We start from the raw sequence: 16871 nt of genomic DNA on the forward strand, positions 1-16871 counted from the left end.
ATGCAAATCTACTCTCTGCCCTGCCTTACCTCGTTTCGATGCCGGCTGTCCTGGCAGCCGGTTCTTGGCAAGCGGAGAGACTGTTGATTTCCTGAATTCTCAATGGGCTCCTGCTCTTCTTACCGCCACTGCTGGTTCGTCGATCAGGGAAGGCAGCTTGATCTCTCCCTAAAACTCTCATCTACATGTCGATGAACTCCAGTTCAATGTTGTTTCGCATGCTGTCACTGCAGAGTAGTGTTTCTTAATAAATATTTTATCCTTTGAATGACTATTTTCTTCGTGCTATCGAGTAAATACTCAATACTGAACTTAGCATCTTCTGAGGCTGAGGCAATTCACAGAGTGCTCGTGCGTGATTCTAACTGGAGTTAGGGATGACAATTTTTCCCGTGGATTCAGACCCGCGGGAAAAACTTGAAACTGGAACGGAAATCTCCGATTTATTTAGGGATGAGGGCGGGTTCAAAGATTTCTTATAAGGATGAGACGGGTTCTAGATAAATATGGGGATATTATTTCCATCCCTGGATCCGTCCCAAAAATTATAATAATAATATTAATATTTTAAAAAATATTAATAATAATGTCATTAAATAATATTGAAAATATTATTAATATTAAAATATTTTAAAATAATAATAATAAAATTAATATTAATATTAATATTAATTAATAGTATAATAACAATAATATAAAATTAATTTTGGAGATGAGAGCAGAGATGAGGATTTGATCCCCGTTAGTTCAGATTTGGAGATTCTCCGAATCCGAAAAAATAGATATATGGGCAAGGATAAAATTCATAGACGGAGATGGGATAGTAAACCCGGTCCCACCCAATCCTATTGTCATCCCTAACTGAAGTTTAAGTTGACAGTTTGTGTTGCTCCTAGAGACTTTGAGCTTTGAAATAGTTTTCCTTCCAAGCGAATAAAACCATCCTCGAGTCTTCACACAAATTCGTATGAAGGCTCCTGATCTAATCAACAGATGTAACTCCATCTAATCTCGATCATTTGGACTAAGTGGTTAAGATTTAATGAACAATATTTGACTGCATAGGTGCCTTTTACATGTAACCTTCTATTTGATGATAACACTCTGTTAGATAGTGAGGACTATCATGCGTGAAGTTATCATCTAATCTACTGTTCCATTTCTAGATGTATTTTTATAGACATTTTTTACCAAATAGGATGCATAGCCATGTGATGCTTCTGAGCAGATGTGATTCTTAATTTATCTTGATAACTAATAAAATTTTTTTTATGAAGCCAAATCGATTACCCCAAGTTTAGTACTATATGGTTCCAAGTTCACCTTTTTATTATCTATCACAAGTCATTCAAAACCATTAGGGTGCGTTTGGTTCAAGTTATCATGTATAACCTTGGTTATGTGATTACCAGGTAATCACATAACCAAGGTTATGGGGAATAAAACATAACCAATGTTGTTTGGTTCAACATAGGTAATGTAACAAAAACTTATTTGTTTGAAGGTTTTAATGAATACTCTAGTTTAATATTTTACCGTATTACCCTCAGTTACAAAACCAACTATACATAATAATAATAATAATAATAATAATAATAATATTATTATTATTATTATTATTATTATTATTATTATTTATTTTTTAATATTTTTTTATTTTTCTTTTTCCTGTATATTTTTTTAACTTTTTTATGTTTTTTTTTTTTATTTTTTAATGTTTTTATATTTTTTATATTATTTATATTTATATTTTTTTATTTTTTTACATTTTAAAATTTTAATTTTTATTTATTTATTTTATTTTTAAATTTTGTTATTTTTAAAACTTTAAAATTTTTTAAAATTTTTAAATTTTTTAAATTTTTTAAATTTTTAAAATTTTTTTATTTTTAAAATTTATATTTTTAAAATTTTTTATTTTTTAAAATTATTTATTTAAAAAAAACATAAATTTTTAAATTTTATTTTTTTTTAAAATTTTTTTTTATTTTTTTATATTTTTAATATTTTTTTTTACATTTTTTCTCTTTTTTCCATGTTTTTCCTTATCGGAGGGTATTTTTAGTAAAAAAATTCGTTAACCCCGGAATCAAGAAAAACCTTAGTTTTATGAGGTTTTCCGATTTCGGGCTGCATGACCCTTTGGCTGATGTGTCGGGCATGGAACATTACTTGGGAATCATCGAATACCTAAACCAAACAAGACTTTTGCTGATAACCTTGGATGGATAACCAAAGTTATCAAGAATAACCCCGAACCAAACGCACCCTTAAGGTTGAGCATTCGATTAATTAATATTGATTAATTCAATTTTTGATTGAATTAGCTGAATCAACGGAAATTTTAAAATCAAATTAACCAAATTTAAATTTTATTTAATTAATTATATTTTAAAATACAATATAATCAAATTAATATCTTTATTCGATTTAATTGAATTATGATTTTAAAACTAAAATTCAACCGAATTAACTGAAAATGGAATCAATTTTTTTTTAAAAAAAATAAATTAATTGGACCAAATTTCTAAATTCGATCGATTCATTCCAGTTCAATTAATTGATTGTATCAAATTTTTACTCACTCCTAATTGTCATTAATTTGACAAAGCTAAATGAACTTGAGATGCAAAAGCCAAACTGATTGTATCAAATTTTTATTTACTCATAATTGCCATTAATTTGACAAAGCTAAATGAACTTGAGATGCAAACGCCAAACCGAAACAATTCTAAGATTTTGTCATAACAAAGAGATCTTACTTCAAATTTAAAAAAGTAAGAAATGTTAAGACAACTTCAAAGCTCGAGGGACCATTTCTAAAAATAAAAGTACAGGGATAAAAGAAATTTTGCAAATTTTTTTTTTTTTTAAAATAATCTAGAACATCCTGATTTTATAATCATATGTATACCCAAAGCCTCTTACCCTCGCCTTCCTCTTGACGATTTGGTAGAGAGCCATGTTGTGGGATCCATGATATCGACCGCCCCATCACAAAGAGGTTAATCTTGGTGATTAGTAAAAAAATTTTTATAGGACCGAACCAGTTATCCTAAATTTAATATTATAGGATTTAATATTTTCTTTAATGAGTTAATCTTTCTATTCCCTTAAAAAATCACTACTGTTGTCATTAGAGTTTAGCATTCGATTAAAATTGAATTTAACAAATTGAAATTTTTTTAAACCAATCAAACAGTTTGATTTTTTCTATAACAAGAAACAAACTGAACTTAAATAAATATTGGTTAATTCAATTTTTAATCGAATTAAATCAATCAATCCAAATTTTAAAATCAAATTAATCAAACTTAATTTTTATTTAATTAATTACATTTTAAATAAAATATAATTAAATTATTTGGTTTAACTGAATTATAAATTTTAAAATTAAAATTTACCAAATTAATCGAAAATCAAACCCAAGAAAAAAATTTAAATTAACTAAATTGAATTTCTAAATTCCGTCGATTCAATGATTCGATCACCTATAGTTGCCATCAATTTGACAAAGCTAAATGAACTTGCGATGCTAATACAAACACGAAACATATCTAAAATTTTACTATAATCTAAGAGATCTTATATAAATTCAAAAGAGTAATGATATGTAGAGGGAAAAAATTTCAAAAAAAAATTATTCCATAGACACATAATTCATAGCCCATAATTTTTATTTTTTTAGCCCATCATTTTATATGTATTCCTGAATTTTCTTTGAGGTTCTTTCTTTCAAAATTTGCATGTAATCCCCATTGGTAAACACAACTTTGCATGCACTCCCTATTGGAAAAATTCTTTATTTTCACTCCCTAGTCTAATATACTTACCTAATTGTCCATGATATTTTAAGTATAAAAAGTCTAAAAATGAGTATAAATCTTCTTAAATTCAGTACATTAAACTAGAATTTAGTATATTTTCTATCAAATTGAGTACGATTCTTTTTCCACCTCAATTGGATGGAAAATATACTAGATTTTCTTTAAATGATACTCAATTGAATGAAAAATATACTAGATTTTCTTTAAATGATACTCAATTGAAAATATACTAGATTTTTTTTCAAATGGTACTGAATTTAGGAGGAATTATATTAAATAGGGAAAAAATCGTACTCAATTAAATAGAAAATATACTCGATTCTATTTTAAAATGATGAATTTAATAAAAATTATATTTATTTTTAGACTATTTATACCTAAAAAGTATGAAGGACAATTTTAATAGAAAATATACTCGAATATACTAGATTTTATTTAAATGATACTCAATTGGATAGAAAATATACTAAATTTTTTTTAAATGATACTTAATTAGATAGAAAATATACTAGATTTTCTTTTTGAATTTAAGAGGAATTATATTAAAACAGGAAAAAAAATATACTCAATTTAATAGAAAATATACTCGATTCTAATGTAAAGTATTAAATTTAAGCGAAATTATACTTATTTTTAGATTTTTGTACTTTACATTATCATTTTTCTCTACTTTACCATATCATTTTTCAATTCAAAACTCGAGAAACCATTTATAAAAATACCAAAAGTTCAGGGGACAAATCAAAATCTTGCCAAATATATATATATTTTTAAAAACAATCTGGAATATTCTTATTCTATAATCCTACGTATACCCCAAAGCGTTCTACCCTTGACCGCCCATCTCAAAGTGATTAACACGTGGCACTCCATTATTTCCTCTTTTCAATTTCCTTGCGCTTTAAATGGAAAGCCCTCAACCTCGACTTGAGAGTTCATCAGCCTCACGCCCGATCATCGTGTCACCGATTTCGTTCTTGCGCATTCCGATCGCCTGAGGTATGATCCACACCCTTCTCGTCTTCTCGACTTTCCTTTTCAATCCGATTGATGCTTTGTAGGCATCTCTGCTATTTTAGTATTTATGTATCTGATTTTGGACAATCCGGTGCTAGTTTGAGGTTTTCTGTTGTTGGTTGATAGTTGTTTCTTGTTCTTCTTGTCGGAGATCTATGCCTGATTGATGGGATTGTTTGCATTGCTTATTTGATTGGATTGGAGCTTTTCTGTGGTTTAGGGTTTTGATTGCTTGACAGTAGTTTGGTTTTCTTTGTGTTTTGGTCTCATCAGGCGATTCTCCTAATGACGGAGTAATGGGACTACTTCTGCACCATTATATTTCCCGATCAAAACTATCTTTGATTGAATGAATTTGTTCATGTAGTTGTTTTGATTAATGAGATATCTTAACGGGGTGGAGCCAGTCAGATCGCTATTACTGGCTGATCAGTCACGTAGTCTGGATGCGTTATTTTAATTTACAATTTCTTGCAAGTGGTTTGTTGGTTTCCTTTGTAGTATGGAAGGGTTGCAAACTTTATCTTTGTTCAAACAAAGTCCCAGCTGTAAAAAAATGAGCTATTTAAATTATACCTTCATTTCCTGATTTTATAAATTTACCAACAAAACTGAGATAGTCTTAGTTAAAGGGTTTGTTTTACTTGGATGGTCTAATCTCAATTTGAATGATACATAATACATTCCCCTTTTTATTTCATTGTTGTTTCTATAAGAAACTAAAATTTCTATCAATTTTATTTAGGAAAGTCAAAATGGAACCACTCTTGAGCAATCATCATCACCCTTTGGGTGTTGGTGAGTTTTTAAAATAGAGATGCTGCTTTGTTTTTTTGCTCATTTTTATTTAAAACGATATTTATTGGTCAAATTGAAATTAAATTTATATTTCAATCAATCACCTTGAGAAGAAGCAATCCAAGTCAATTTCCAAAGTTGGATTAGTTCAATTATTTGGTTCAATTAGAATAAGCAAAACCCTTAGAAAATGCTGTGGTTTAGGTGCTCATTCCTGCTCCTCTCTACTAATGTTTTCTTTTTATACTGTTGATGAAATTTTATTCTGGTGCATGATATATTTTCTACTTCATTATGGTTAGTTAGTATATATTATTTGACCCCAGATAGATTTGTTGCTTGGTGTGTTGAAATCAGGTTAACGTCTGTATATCTGTAAATAGTAGAAGCGTTAATAACCTTCCAATGGGCGCTCCAAAGCAAAAATGGACTCAAGATGAAGAAGCAGCTCTCAAGGCTGGAGTTAATAAGCATGGGGCCGGCAAATGGCGAACAATTTTGAAAGATCCAGAATTTAGCAATATGTTACGCAATCGATCTAATGTTGACCTCAAGGTTTATTTTTATATGGATACATGTTTAATTTGTACTGGTATTATAATATTTTGAAATTTCTCAGTAACAGTAAATAAATCCAATTGTTTCCCAATAATATCCATCATTTCACAATGAGCAGGACAAATGGAGAAACATGAGTGTGACTGCACATGGATTGGGATCTCGTGAAAAAGCCAGGATTGCCTTGAAAAATAGTCGACAAACCACCAAGCATGATGGTACATCAATGGTTGTAGTTAAGGATATTGAAAATGAAGTTCTTGATGTGGAGCCTCTTGCAGCGTATAGTGAGCCTCCTCAAATTTCCTCTCAGAAAAAGTCCATCTCCAGGTTGCTTTGGTTATTGCTTTACAAATTTTTGTTCAGTACTAATAAATTCTAGCAAGATATATAATTTGTTTGCGTTCTCATTTCTAACAAAAGATATAAGTAGATAAAAGTTGGATCTATCTTGCAATGGATACATGAGTCAAGCAGTAAATTTTCACTCAGTTTAGATAAATGGGGATCAAGCATAATTATCCACAAATACCATACAATAAAGAAAATGCATAATTTCTGATAAACAATTTTGTCCTCCAGCAGAATAAGTCAGTGGGAAGGAATACGGTGGTCTTAGAATGTAAAAAAATCCATGAAAAGTGTGTTGATTTAACATTCTTTAGCATTGCTTGGGATTATTGAGTGTTGTCTTTGGAAAGTTTATGTCAGTTTGAAATTTGGTTTACCTTATCTAACACTTTCAACTAATAATACTTATTTTGTGCATATTTTAACTATAAGGTGTATTTTTTAAAAAAAGGTGTGATATGCAATCTATATTACTTGTATAAGTGAATATCTGCCTCCATTTGTTTTTTTTTATAAAAATTCTTAGCTACTTAATTGGATCTTTCTCCTAATATGCAGGCTAGACAACCTCATACTGGAAGCTATAATCAACTTAAAGGAGCCCACTGGATCAAACAAGACAGCTATTTCTTCGTATATTGAGGTTTTTCTCATCCCTTCGTTTAAAAGGAGATACATCTAGTCCATATGATAAAGACTGTTGCTTCTAAAGTTTTTTTTTGTCCATTCACATGCCATACTTATATTTTCTTCAATGGTTTATGTATCTTTTCCCTATTCGTGTCACAGTTATCATTCAACTATATTTAATAAATATTAACTTTTCCTAAACGTGTCACAATCCAAGTCAGGATCTATTTCTTTGTGGTTATTTGATATTTACTTATTTTCTTGAGTTAAGCATGCTTGTGTAGTTTCTTCTTGTCTTCTAACCTACATAAGCTTTTTAGTTTGTTCTCTTCTGTTTTAATTTTGAATAATGAAGACTCTTCTGTGATAATATGTGGCTAAAAATTATTTTTGACCATACTCAACAATGTTAATCTTTCTTTTACAAGTTTTAGCCTTTTCTGGTGACCTTTATAATGATTTTTATCATCAGTTCTCAAGTGTTGGAGTTAGTTTGATCATTTCCTTTAAAGTTTTGTATGTTTTTCTTTAATTTCTGATTGTGAACTTTGTCCTATCTCTACATATGCTTAGTTTACGCTCTTAGATGATTGAAGACTTTCTTAAAGCTTTTAAAAATGTTCTCTGAGTAATTTCTATTTGTTTAGATGGTTAGAGTTTGCTTCATCATTTACTGTAATTCCTACTATGAGCTGGCATTAAAATTAAGATCCACTAGTTCATCTTATTCAAAACTGTTCCTGCTCATCAAAAGCATGAATTTTACATTGTTAATGCTAGAGGAATTAGATTGGCTGCAACAACTTCTTGGGATTCGAACCAATTAGGAAATCGTCTCCTAGTGAGGCTAACTGATGCGCAGAGAACAAAGAGGGAAAATATCAGGAATCGTAGAATACTTATTACATTATAGACTCATAATATGACCAAGTCATATAAAAATACCCAACTTATCTCTAAAAATCATAACAAACTTTGAAGATTTAAAATAACTTAAAAACTAAACAATCTTGTTAAAATTTTAAAACTAAAATTTTAGTAGAAGCCATAAATTTTTCTACAAATTTCAAATTAGTGACCTTTTGGGCAACTTGTTATTGTTTTCTTCTTGCATCTTATATTGTCATCCTTCAATGGCTGATATATTTTTATTTTCGATCTGGCTCATCTAGGATCAGTACTGTCCTCCAGCTGATTTTAAAGAGTTGCTATCAGAAAAGTTGAAGGCTTTGACTGCATCTAGGAGATTGATCAAGGTAGTATCGGCTAATTTATGTCATGCAACAATATTTTCTATCAATACTTGATTGTAGGCTATTTGAGGATTGCCAAACTTATAGATATCAGTTTTAAGTTGTGATTCTCTACTGCTGAATCTATATAAATTGCAAATGACCAATTGATTTTCACTTTAGCCTGTCTTCAATATTTTCTTCAAATCAGACCAGCTGCGGGGTCTTACTTTCTCTCGATTTTTTTGGCTTGTATAATGGGTAAGAAGAGAATCATACACCATCTCAAACAATAGTCACCCAAAATGACTCTCCGACTTCCATGTCATCTCTTTATCCATCTAAAATTACTCTTTTTTGAAGTAAAATGAGGGTTGTAAGTAAGGCGAGTTGAGCCAACATTGATGATGTCAAGCTTGTTTGTTTATTTTATGAAGCTTGCTAAAGCTTATTTATTGAAAACCTTATAAATATTGAGCCAAGGTCTAGCTCAAGTATGGATATTGTCATGCTTCTAATTTTATCCAATAAATAAAATCTCTATTATCACTCATTTTTAAAATGATATAGATCATTTGAAACTCTAAATTTTGTAAGATAGAAAGAAATATATATTAAGAGATTTATAAATACACACACATATTGTATTCTTTATATGTTTGGATATTAAAAACTAAAGAAGTAATATCATAATCGAGCATTAGACAAGTTTGTAAATAATTTTGTTCATAGACATTTCACGAATCATTTTAACAAACATCAACAAGTTGCATTCACTAGTATTACACTTTAATATATTGCTTTATATTGAATATAAACAAGCTCTCTTATCTAGCCAATGATCTATGTTGGTTATAAAAACTATGATCCTTTATGTACCAAATAAAATGACTTGAAATTTATTCTTTTGCCTTAACTTTCTTTTCTCCTAGGATGATGTTGGAATTTTAATCTCACTTTTTTGCAATACTTTTATCTATTCTCTTGATCGATTGCACCTTTCATAAACACCTTAGAATATGGGCTAGTCACTTTCTCTTTTCTAGTATCTTGATGTTGGAGATTTACTCTTGCATTTTTTTTCTTCTGGTTCTGTGGAATAATATCAGACTTTTACTCTCTCTTTCTTTCTCTTTTATATATATATATATATATTTTGTCACTATTAAATTTCAAGGATAGATTTTAGAACAATATCTTCTATTTTTCTATGCAATTTTCATATATTTATCCATGTTTGCAAACTTCATAATTCTGTATTATTTTCAATTCGAGGGAAAACTAAGGAAGAAGAGTATATCAAAGGACAAATCAAGTTGTTGTCTTTAACACCGCACTATCAAAGCTTCTGGGAAGCTTTAAACTGCTACACCAGTGTTGTTGATATCTTGTTTAGCATCTTTATTAGTGTTTTTTTTTAAAATGTGGATTCATCTGCTATATATATTCTGTAATAAGTTGAGCAACAATTAGTATGTATACTTTAACAAGATGAGTAATGTTAGATATAATACAAAATAATTTAATTGATTTAAATATTACTATAGTAGTATAGCCTTACATAGAACTCCATGGAGGGATAAATAAACCGCATGGCCAACCCACAAACACGATTTGATGGTGATGTTGATGGCACATCGTTCAGATCTTAGAAACCCTTGCACTATTAGTGCTTCAGCAGGCGAACCTACATATGATAATATTTACTATGTTTGTTACAGAGATAACATATAAACTGCAATGATGTTAATTGAATTCTTTTTGCTAATGTAAGGTAATTGCCTCGTTAATCTTTCAAGCTGCCACCTATGTCAGTCTACGCACTACAATGTCTGATGGCCATGGATTCTAACAAGATAAATGCACTTCACAATTTTCAATTTTATCATATGAAAATGTATGACAAATGTTGTCAGCATAACTTTTATTCAAGATACCCCATTAGTTTTTTTGTAATTTGTCTTATAGGCAATGTCTAACCTGACAACATTGTATTAACAGTTTGTTCCCTACCTTTAGGTGAAGCACAAATATAGAATAACACCAACTTCTGCTTATTCAAAGGAGAAAAGCTCCAAATTTCTCGCTGAAGGACAACAAGAGGAACCTAGAGCCAAAATCAAGCCCCTCACGAAATCTCAAATAGATGCTGAATTAGCACAAATGCGAAATATGTCAGCTCAGGAAGCTGCTGCTGTTGCAGCTCGAGCAGTTGCAGAGGCAGAAGCAGCGATGGCAGAAGCTGAAGCAGCAGCAAGGGAAGCAGAAGCTGCTGAAGCCGATGCAGAAGCAGCTCAAGCCTTCGCAGAGGCAGCAATGTTGACTCTGAAGAACCGCAATGTTCATAAGCAAGTAAGTGTTTAGTGTTTATGAATCTGTCATCCTACTTCTACTATTCTTAGGCCTCTGCCTCTGCCCCTGCCCCCGCCCAGCAAAAGGAAAACCTTCTTTTCCTGCAATTGATAAATGTGGATTTCCTTATACCCTTACCTGGGAGGGAGGGAGGGAAAATTCCTTCTTATGTGTGATTTACAACAGAATCCAAATGGTCAAAATTTCCAGCCCCCCGTCATCAGCTTAAAATCATGCCGGTCACAGCTAGCTCTATGCTAAACAATATTAATATTCAAATTAATTTAATCATTTTTATTGTAATGGCAAGTGTTCTCTTTAGCATTTATCTACTTCTCACACCTTCCTAACAAAGTCAACTATTCTTAGTGCAATCGATTAGTCATCTTTAATCAATATGTATATTATCTCAATAATTTCTTTTTCTTATTTTAAATATTATTTCTCAAGAAAAAGTTCCGTACAATGTATCCCCCTTCATATCTTGTAGAATATGCAAGTGACGCTTCCTGCAAAAGACAGATATAAAGCTTGAGTAAGCGTCCATGGATGCGTCACCTTTGATGATTATGGTTGCAACACTAGCCGTGGTTGAACACTGAATATAAACATACAAGTATTTTATTTCCCATGAATAAATATTCAAGACTGGCTTTTATTGTCAGATGATGATTTTTTGAAGACTTTCTCTCGTATCCTAACCAGTTACCAATGGATGTTATCGTATCGTCTGGATACAAGTATTTTCCATTGCTTATTGTAGTCAACAGCATGATCTACCTGATCATCTGTCTTTTTTCAAAAAATTATTTGAAAGTGATATCTGCTTTGTTAACGCTAGTTCTTTTTCACTATTGGCTATTTTCTTGACATCAACTGTTTGAGGTATTCTCATATCTCTCACATATGTGCAGATGGTTCGCGTTTGAGAAGCGACTAGCTTGAGCTATTTTATGCGACCAACTTGGTGATATACATCTCTTCCTAGTTGCCATTCTTGTAGATACATGTTATGGTTATGTATAGATCAAACAATGAAAATCCTCATTTTCATCGTGGAAAAACTTGTTGTTTCGTGTCATGATCGCAGTTGCATTGCCCTTGCTGCATCATTCTTCCAGGAAAAAAACACAAACTTGGTGCCTTTGGGTTACAGACAGAAATGTCATGGAGCTTCTTGTCTTCAGATCATAGAAATACTTGTTTCAAACTGCTCTTGCTCTTTTTGCTGTTTTCGGTTATGAGATGACCATAACTTCCTATGTTTTTCGGTTCTTTGATTAGCACAGCTGTGGAAATTTGTAAACAGAGAGCATGTGCTATCCTCTTCAGCCTAGAGCCTGGAAATCATGTGGATTCAAGTTGCAAAGCTTCCAGAATTTGGTAATTCGCAGAAACTAAATCATAATCTTGTCAGTGCTGATGTGATATTAATAATTTTAGGTAAAAATTTAATTTTACTTTTTAAAGACGAACAAGTTTGGATCATCATCAAATTTGGCAAGAGGAAAAAAGGACGTGAAAAGCATCAAGTTTAGGTAAAGGTTAGTTACGTACTTTTTTAATGTAAATAAATGCAAACGGTACCATTGTAAAGGTCAAAATTAATGTGAAAGGTAAAATATCGTGATAAAAAATTAACTAACTACTTCCTCAATGTGAAAAAAAAATATAAATATCATTTAAAGAATAGTAAAATATACAAATACAAGAAAGGAAACCAATGATAATCCTTATATATATATGAAAAAATTATGAATAGTGCAAAGTTGAAATTTTCAAAATTAACCAAACAAGTTAATAAATAATAATGATTTTCACAAAAGGCGATTTCCGAGAGGAAATAATTTCAAATAGAAGTAACTAAAATTCTATATTCTTCGTAGAGTATTTAAATAATCAATAAAAAATTGTGGAGCATTTCATATTAATAAATTATTAAGGCATTTGAAAAAAAGTTTTAAACTATAAAGGTATTTAATACTTTTTAATTAGAATTATGATTTACTTTATTTTTTTTATTTAGTTGGTATCACTATTCAGCTTATGTTGATCAGTTTAATTTTATGAAATTTTTTTATCGATCGTTAAGATCGAAAAAGTATTCATAATCGATGATCCATCAATACAGCGTTATGATGAATTGCACGTTAAGAGGATGATTTTATTGTTATTTTTTATGAATTGTTAGGGTAAAAAGTAAATTCCGAGCTACGATGAGTAAAATACAAGTAAATAAAGTAGAGGGTCAAAATGAAGAAAGAAGAGTCGTGAGATCGATCCTGACCGTAAATCATCCGTCCGACCGTCCATCACGATTCGCATCCTTCGGCTCCCGTCGCCTCGCTCGCTGCCTCGCGGCACGAGAGTGTGCTCACTTGTGCGGCCTCGACGGCTTTATTTAGAGCTCGAAGCCGCGGGTGTTCGCCGTCTTCCTCCACTGCCCCGGCGGCCAGCGGTCAGCCACCGCTCCTCCGTCTGCAATGGCCGTGGACGTAGACAGGCTGAGCTACGAGATATTCTCTATCCTCGAGAGCAAGTTCCTCTTCGGCTACGACGACTCTTCCCAACCTTCCCTCCTCTCCTCTGCTTCCCCAGCTGGATCCCTTCCCCTCGCAGCTGGGCCCGGAGGTAGGGTCTGCATTCTATCCATCGACGGCGGTGGACGCCCCTCCGACGCGCTACTTTCCGCCGCCTCCCTCGCCCGCCTGGAGTCCTACCTTCAACGCCGTTCCGGCAATCCTTCCGCTCGTGTCGCCGATTTCTTCGACGTCGCCGCCGGATCGGGCGCAGGAGGCGTCCTCGCCGCAATGCTTTTCTCCAGGGGCCCCGATGGCCGGCCTCTCTTCGCCGCCGACGAGGCGCTACGGCTCCTCGCGACCTGGAGTCGCCGCTCGTCGTTCGGATCCGGCCAAGGGGGGAGCGTGCTTGAGCGGCTGCTCCAGCGGAGACCTTGGCGGAGGCTCCGGCGGGTGTTCGGCGACGCGACGCTGAGGGACACCGTAAAGCCGGTGCTCATCCCGTGCTACGACCTCGCCACCGGTGCCGCCTTCCTCTTCTCCAGGGCCGACGCGATGGAGGCGGACGGCTACGACTTCCGCATCCGGGAGGTCTGCGCCGCCACGTGCGCGGACCCGGCGTCCTCCGCGGTGTACATTCGCTCCACCGATGGGCGCACGCGGATCGCGGCCGTCGGAGGCGGCGTCGCGATGGGGAACCCGGCCGCGTCGGCCATCACGCACGTGCTCAACAACAAACAGGAGTTCCCCTTCGCCGTCGGGGTGGACGATCTCATAGTTCTTTCCTTAGGAACCAACTTCTCCGCCCCTCAGAAGCCACCTAAGCGGCCGGCGAAACCGACGGCCGAGCTCGTGAGGATCGCCGTCGACGGCACCGCCGACATGGTCAGAAACCTAAACCTCCTGCCCTATATCCAGCTGGCATTTTCAGCAAATTTTTAAAACTCATTTCATTTATTCCCTATTTCGCGACTGCAAAAACTGATAATAATGTCGGTTTGTTCCTTTTCCTACGTGGCTGAAATCCGTCCGTCTGTCCATACTTACTCACGATACCTGCAAATTGTTTCAGGTGGACCAAGCAATTGCAATGGCATTTGAACAGAACCGAATGAATAATTACGTACGGATTCAGGTAATAATTCTCTCTGAATAAAACTATTCGTTTACCATTCTTTTATGATATATATATTTCTTTTGATAATTATGTCAGGACATCGGGTTTGGGTCGAGCAATTCTGTTCCAAAAACAAGCGATCTTAAATGTTTGATGCATCGTTTAGAGGAGAAGTTGTCGCAGAGGAACGTCGAATCGTTGTTGTTCCGAGGGAAGAAGGTGTCGGAGCAAACAAACTGTGAGAAGCTGGAGTGGTTCGCCGGCGAGCTGATCAAGGAGGACGAGAAGAGGAAGAAGAGCTTGGTTCCTGTAGTTATGCTGAAGCAGCAGGTCATAACGCCGAGCACTTCCTCCGTCGTCACGGCCACGTCAAGGTCGTCAGCTTCCTGATCACCGCCGTTGAAAGCACCTTAGAACTTAGACGGTTTAGGGGAATAAGGGAGCAAGCACTGCTGCTCGTGTGCAATTTCTCTGGCACATTTGGGGTTTTCTAAGGTAGGTCAGCTCAAGCTTTCCGGTTGAATTACACTTGAACGTCACCACCATATTTGACATCTTGTTTCATTTCGGACTTGATGGTAGTAATCAACCTCTGGCTCTCAGTCTTTCTTTAACATACTACAGGTTGCATTACTAGTCAAGACACACACAAGTTTAATTGTGAGAAAATGAGCTTCCATCACCTCATGATGGCAAAATAAACACAAAACTAATGCTATGCAAATGGCCGTCATCATTCGATTCAGCAAGCACTGTTCACTCGTCACTACCAACTAGAGAGAAGGACGTGGTAGTAATTTAGTTTTTGTCACACTTCCTGTGTCTTCAGTTAGTCATGTTGCCTTCTCGTGGTTGATGAACAAACATTGGCATTCCCATAAATATAATCCAAAAGTAGATAACCAGCTCGTGCAGCAAACAACAGACATCCAGTAAACTGCACCCATTGGTAGATTTCGATTGATTTACTACTCTTACTCACTTTTGGTAGATTTATCTCTCTCTCTCTCTCTCTCTCTATATATATATATATATTTTCATTGTCAATGAACTAATATTGGAGGAAATCTGTCCTAGTTTTTTCTTCATTGATGACCTAAAAGCAAAAACATGTGGCAAATGTCCATAAAGGCCATACTATTCTTGTTGTTGCCCTTGAGCTTGTTTCTTCGTTAGGGTACAAGTAATGAAGAGTGATACTAGATCTGTAATTGAGAGTGAAAAATGCATGGTACAAGGACCGTACTGAAAGATTATTGAAGAAGACAACTTGGTGTGGTTGGCTCCCACATGATGAATGGGTCCTCTACCTAGTAACTAGCAAAGGAAAGCCACTCTTTTTATTTAACGTTTCATGGGCAAGCAAATTCATAGGCTGTGGCATCATCAAACTTGTTCCCTAGTAATTAATGGTGTGGGGGCAGAGAATTGAAGTATGTGGTACACAGTTGATAAATGAATAAAAATATCCTTACATCTCTGCTTTAAATAGAGTGGAGTTTTGATCTCTCAAAGAAAGAATATCCTAGCTGACTATTTTTGATCCACTGGCCATGGATTTCAGTCAACTACATTGGCTGTCCATCAAATAATAACTTACTAGGGTTCTAGCTTGTTTGGTGAGACAGCTAGTAGGTAACAATAGACAAGCTTAGGAATGGATGACCACTCTAAAAGTTTTACATTGAAATAGGCCTGATAGCATCTCAACACAGTATATCACACAACTAAAATATTATTCTTTAAGATTCCACAGCTAATAACTGCACCTATAAACGACTGATATATTTATGTATATTTGTGTGATCCAATGCAATTGGAGGGATTGCATGTACCTTTGTTTTGTTCCATGGGTCAGCTTCGTTGCTGAATGATTTTACCAGGATAGCATCTTGAAATAAGGGCAACTTACTGTGACTGCAGCTGACACATTATTTGGAAGCATATGAGCAGGTAAGGCTTCTCCGTCTGCTTCCCTTATCCTGAGGATGAGTCTAAGACAGTGATTGAGTTGCTTAAGCAAGTATCATTCTCATAGCTCAAGCGGATGTCTCTAGATCTAGGCCCTAATTTAATGAACAAGAGCTATTCAAGTTCAACATGAAAAAAAAGAAAAGAATTTTGATGCTTGTGCATGTTATGACTATTGATCAGTGAGTCAAACAAGGGTGGTTGATATTATATTGAACTTGTGCACGACTATCTAATAGACTTGGCATGTGAAACCAATAGTCAAAGCTAAATTAGATTACAATTATGGAAGAAAATCTTAAATAAGGATATACACTTGCTGTCCTATGACAAGGTTTCTTCTTCCATTTGAGAACTAGTTTTACACAATCTATTCTGTTAACTTCTGCCTGCAGTGAACTTTGCAATGATTTAATTTCTCTCTGTTGCGTGCATAAACTTTAACTTCATTTAAAACAAACATCACTTGGAGAGAGAATAAAGTAGCACAGAAACAGAA

General features: G+C 34.2%; 2 protein-coding genes across 4 annotated transcripts; both read left to right on the forward strand.

The window, feature by feature from the left end:
* The first annotated feature begins 4739 nt into the window (after positions 1-4739).
* On the forward strand, positions 4740-11975 carry LOC121995913 (single myb histone 6-like). 3 transcript variants are annotated; one of them, XM_042549692.1, is made up of 8 exons: positions 4740-4826; positions 6000-6197; positions 6319-6418; positions 6482-6530; positions 7110-7194; positions 8354-8437; positions 10433-10765; positions 11256-11647. In XM_042549692.1, exons 2-8 carry the CDS (start codon positions 6048-6050, stop codon positions 11298-11300), a joined length of 846 nt encoding a protein of 281 aa, XP_042405626.1. In that variant the 5' UTR covers positions 4740-4826; positions 6000-6047; the 3' UTR covers positions 11301-11647. The 3 variants fall into 3 exon arrangements, with proteins under 3 accessions (XP_042405626.1, XP_042405625.1, XP_042405624.1); XM_042549691.1 differs by lacking the exon at positions 11256-11647 and adding an exon at positions 11680-11975 and having other exon boundaries at positions 6319-6530; XM_042549690.1 differs by having other exon boundaries at positions 6319-6530; positions 11256-11644.
* A 1077-nt stretch (positions 11976-13052) lies between these two features.
* On the forward strand, positions 13053-15017 carry LOC121995914 (patatin-like protein 3). Its single transcript, XM_042549693.1, has 3 exons — positions 13053-14169; positions 14357-14419; positions 14498-15017. The coding sequence occupies exons 1-3, from the start codon at positions 13249-13251 to the stop codon at positions 14789-14791; spliced, it is 1278 nt and encodes a 425-aa protein (XP_042405627.1). The 5' UTR covers positions 13053-13248; the 3' UTR covers positions 14792-15017.
* The last annotated feature ends 1854 nt before the right edge of the window (positions 15018-16871 follow it).

This window comes from Zingiber officinale, chromosome 6A (assembly GCF_018446385.1).
Source record: "Zingiber officinale cultivar Zhangliang chromosome 6A, Zo_v1.1, whole genome shotgun sequence".
Lineage (NCBI taxonomy): Eukaryota > Viridiplantae > Streptophyta > Magnoliopsida > Zingiberales > Zingiberaceae > Zingiber > Zingiber officinale.

Excerpts from the sequence above, each read along its gene's own strand:
- LOC121995913 (XM_042549690.1), top strand. The coding sequence starts at position 6,048 with ATGGGCGCTCCAAAGCAAAAATGGACTCAAGATGAAGAAGCAGCTCTC. Across the intron at positions 6,198-6,318 it reads GATCTAATGTTGACCTCAAG|GACAAATGGAGAAACATGAG; the intron begins GTTTATTTTTAT and ends CACAATGAGCAG. Across the intron at positions 7,195-8,353 it reads CTATTTCTTCGTATATTGAG|GATCAGTACTGTCCTCCAGC; the intron begins GTTTTTCTCATC and ends TGGCTCATCTAG.
- LOC121995914 (XM_042549693.1), top strand. The coding sequence starts at position 13,249 with ATGGCCGTGGACGTAGACAGGCTGAGCTACGAGATATTCTCTATCCTC. Across the intron at positions 14,170-14,356 it reads TCGACGGCACCGCCGACATG|GTGGACCAAGCAATTGCAAT; the intron begins GTCAGAAACCTA and ends AAATTGTTTCAG. Across the intron at positions 14,420-14,497 it reads ATAATTACGTACGGATTCAG|GACATCGGGTTTGGGTCGAG; the intron begins GTAATAATTCTC and ends TAATTATGTCAG.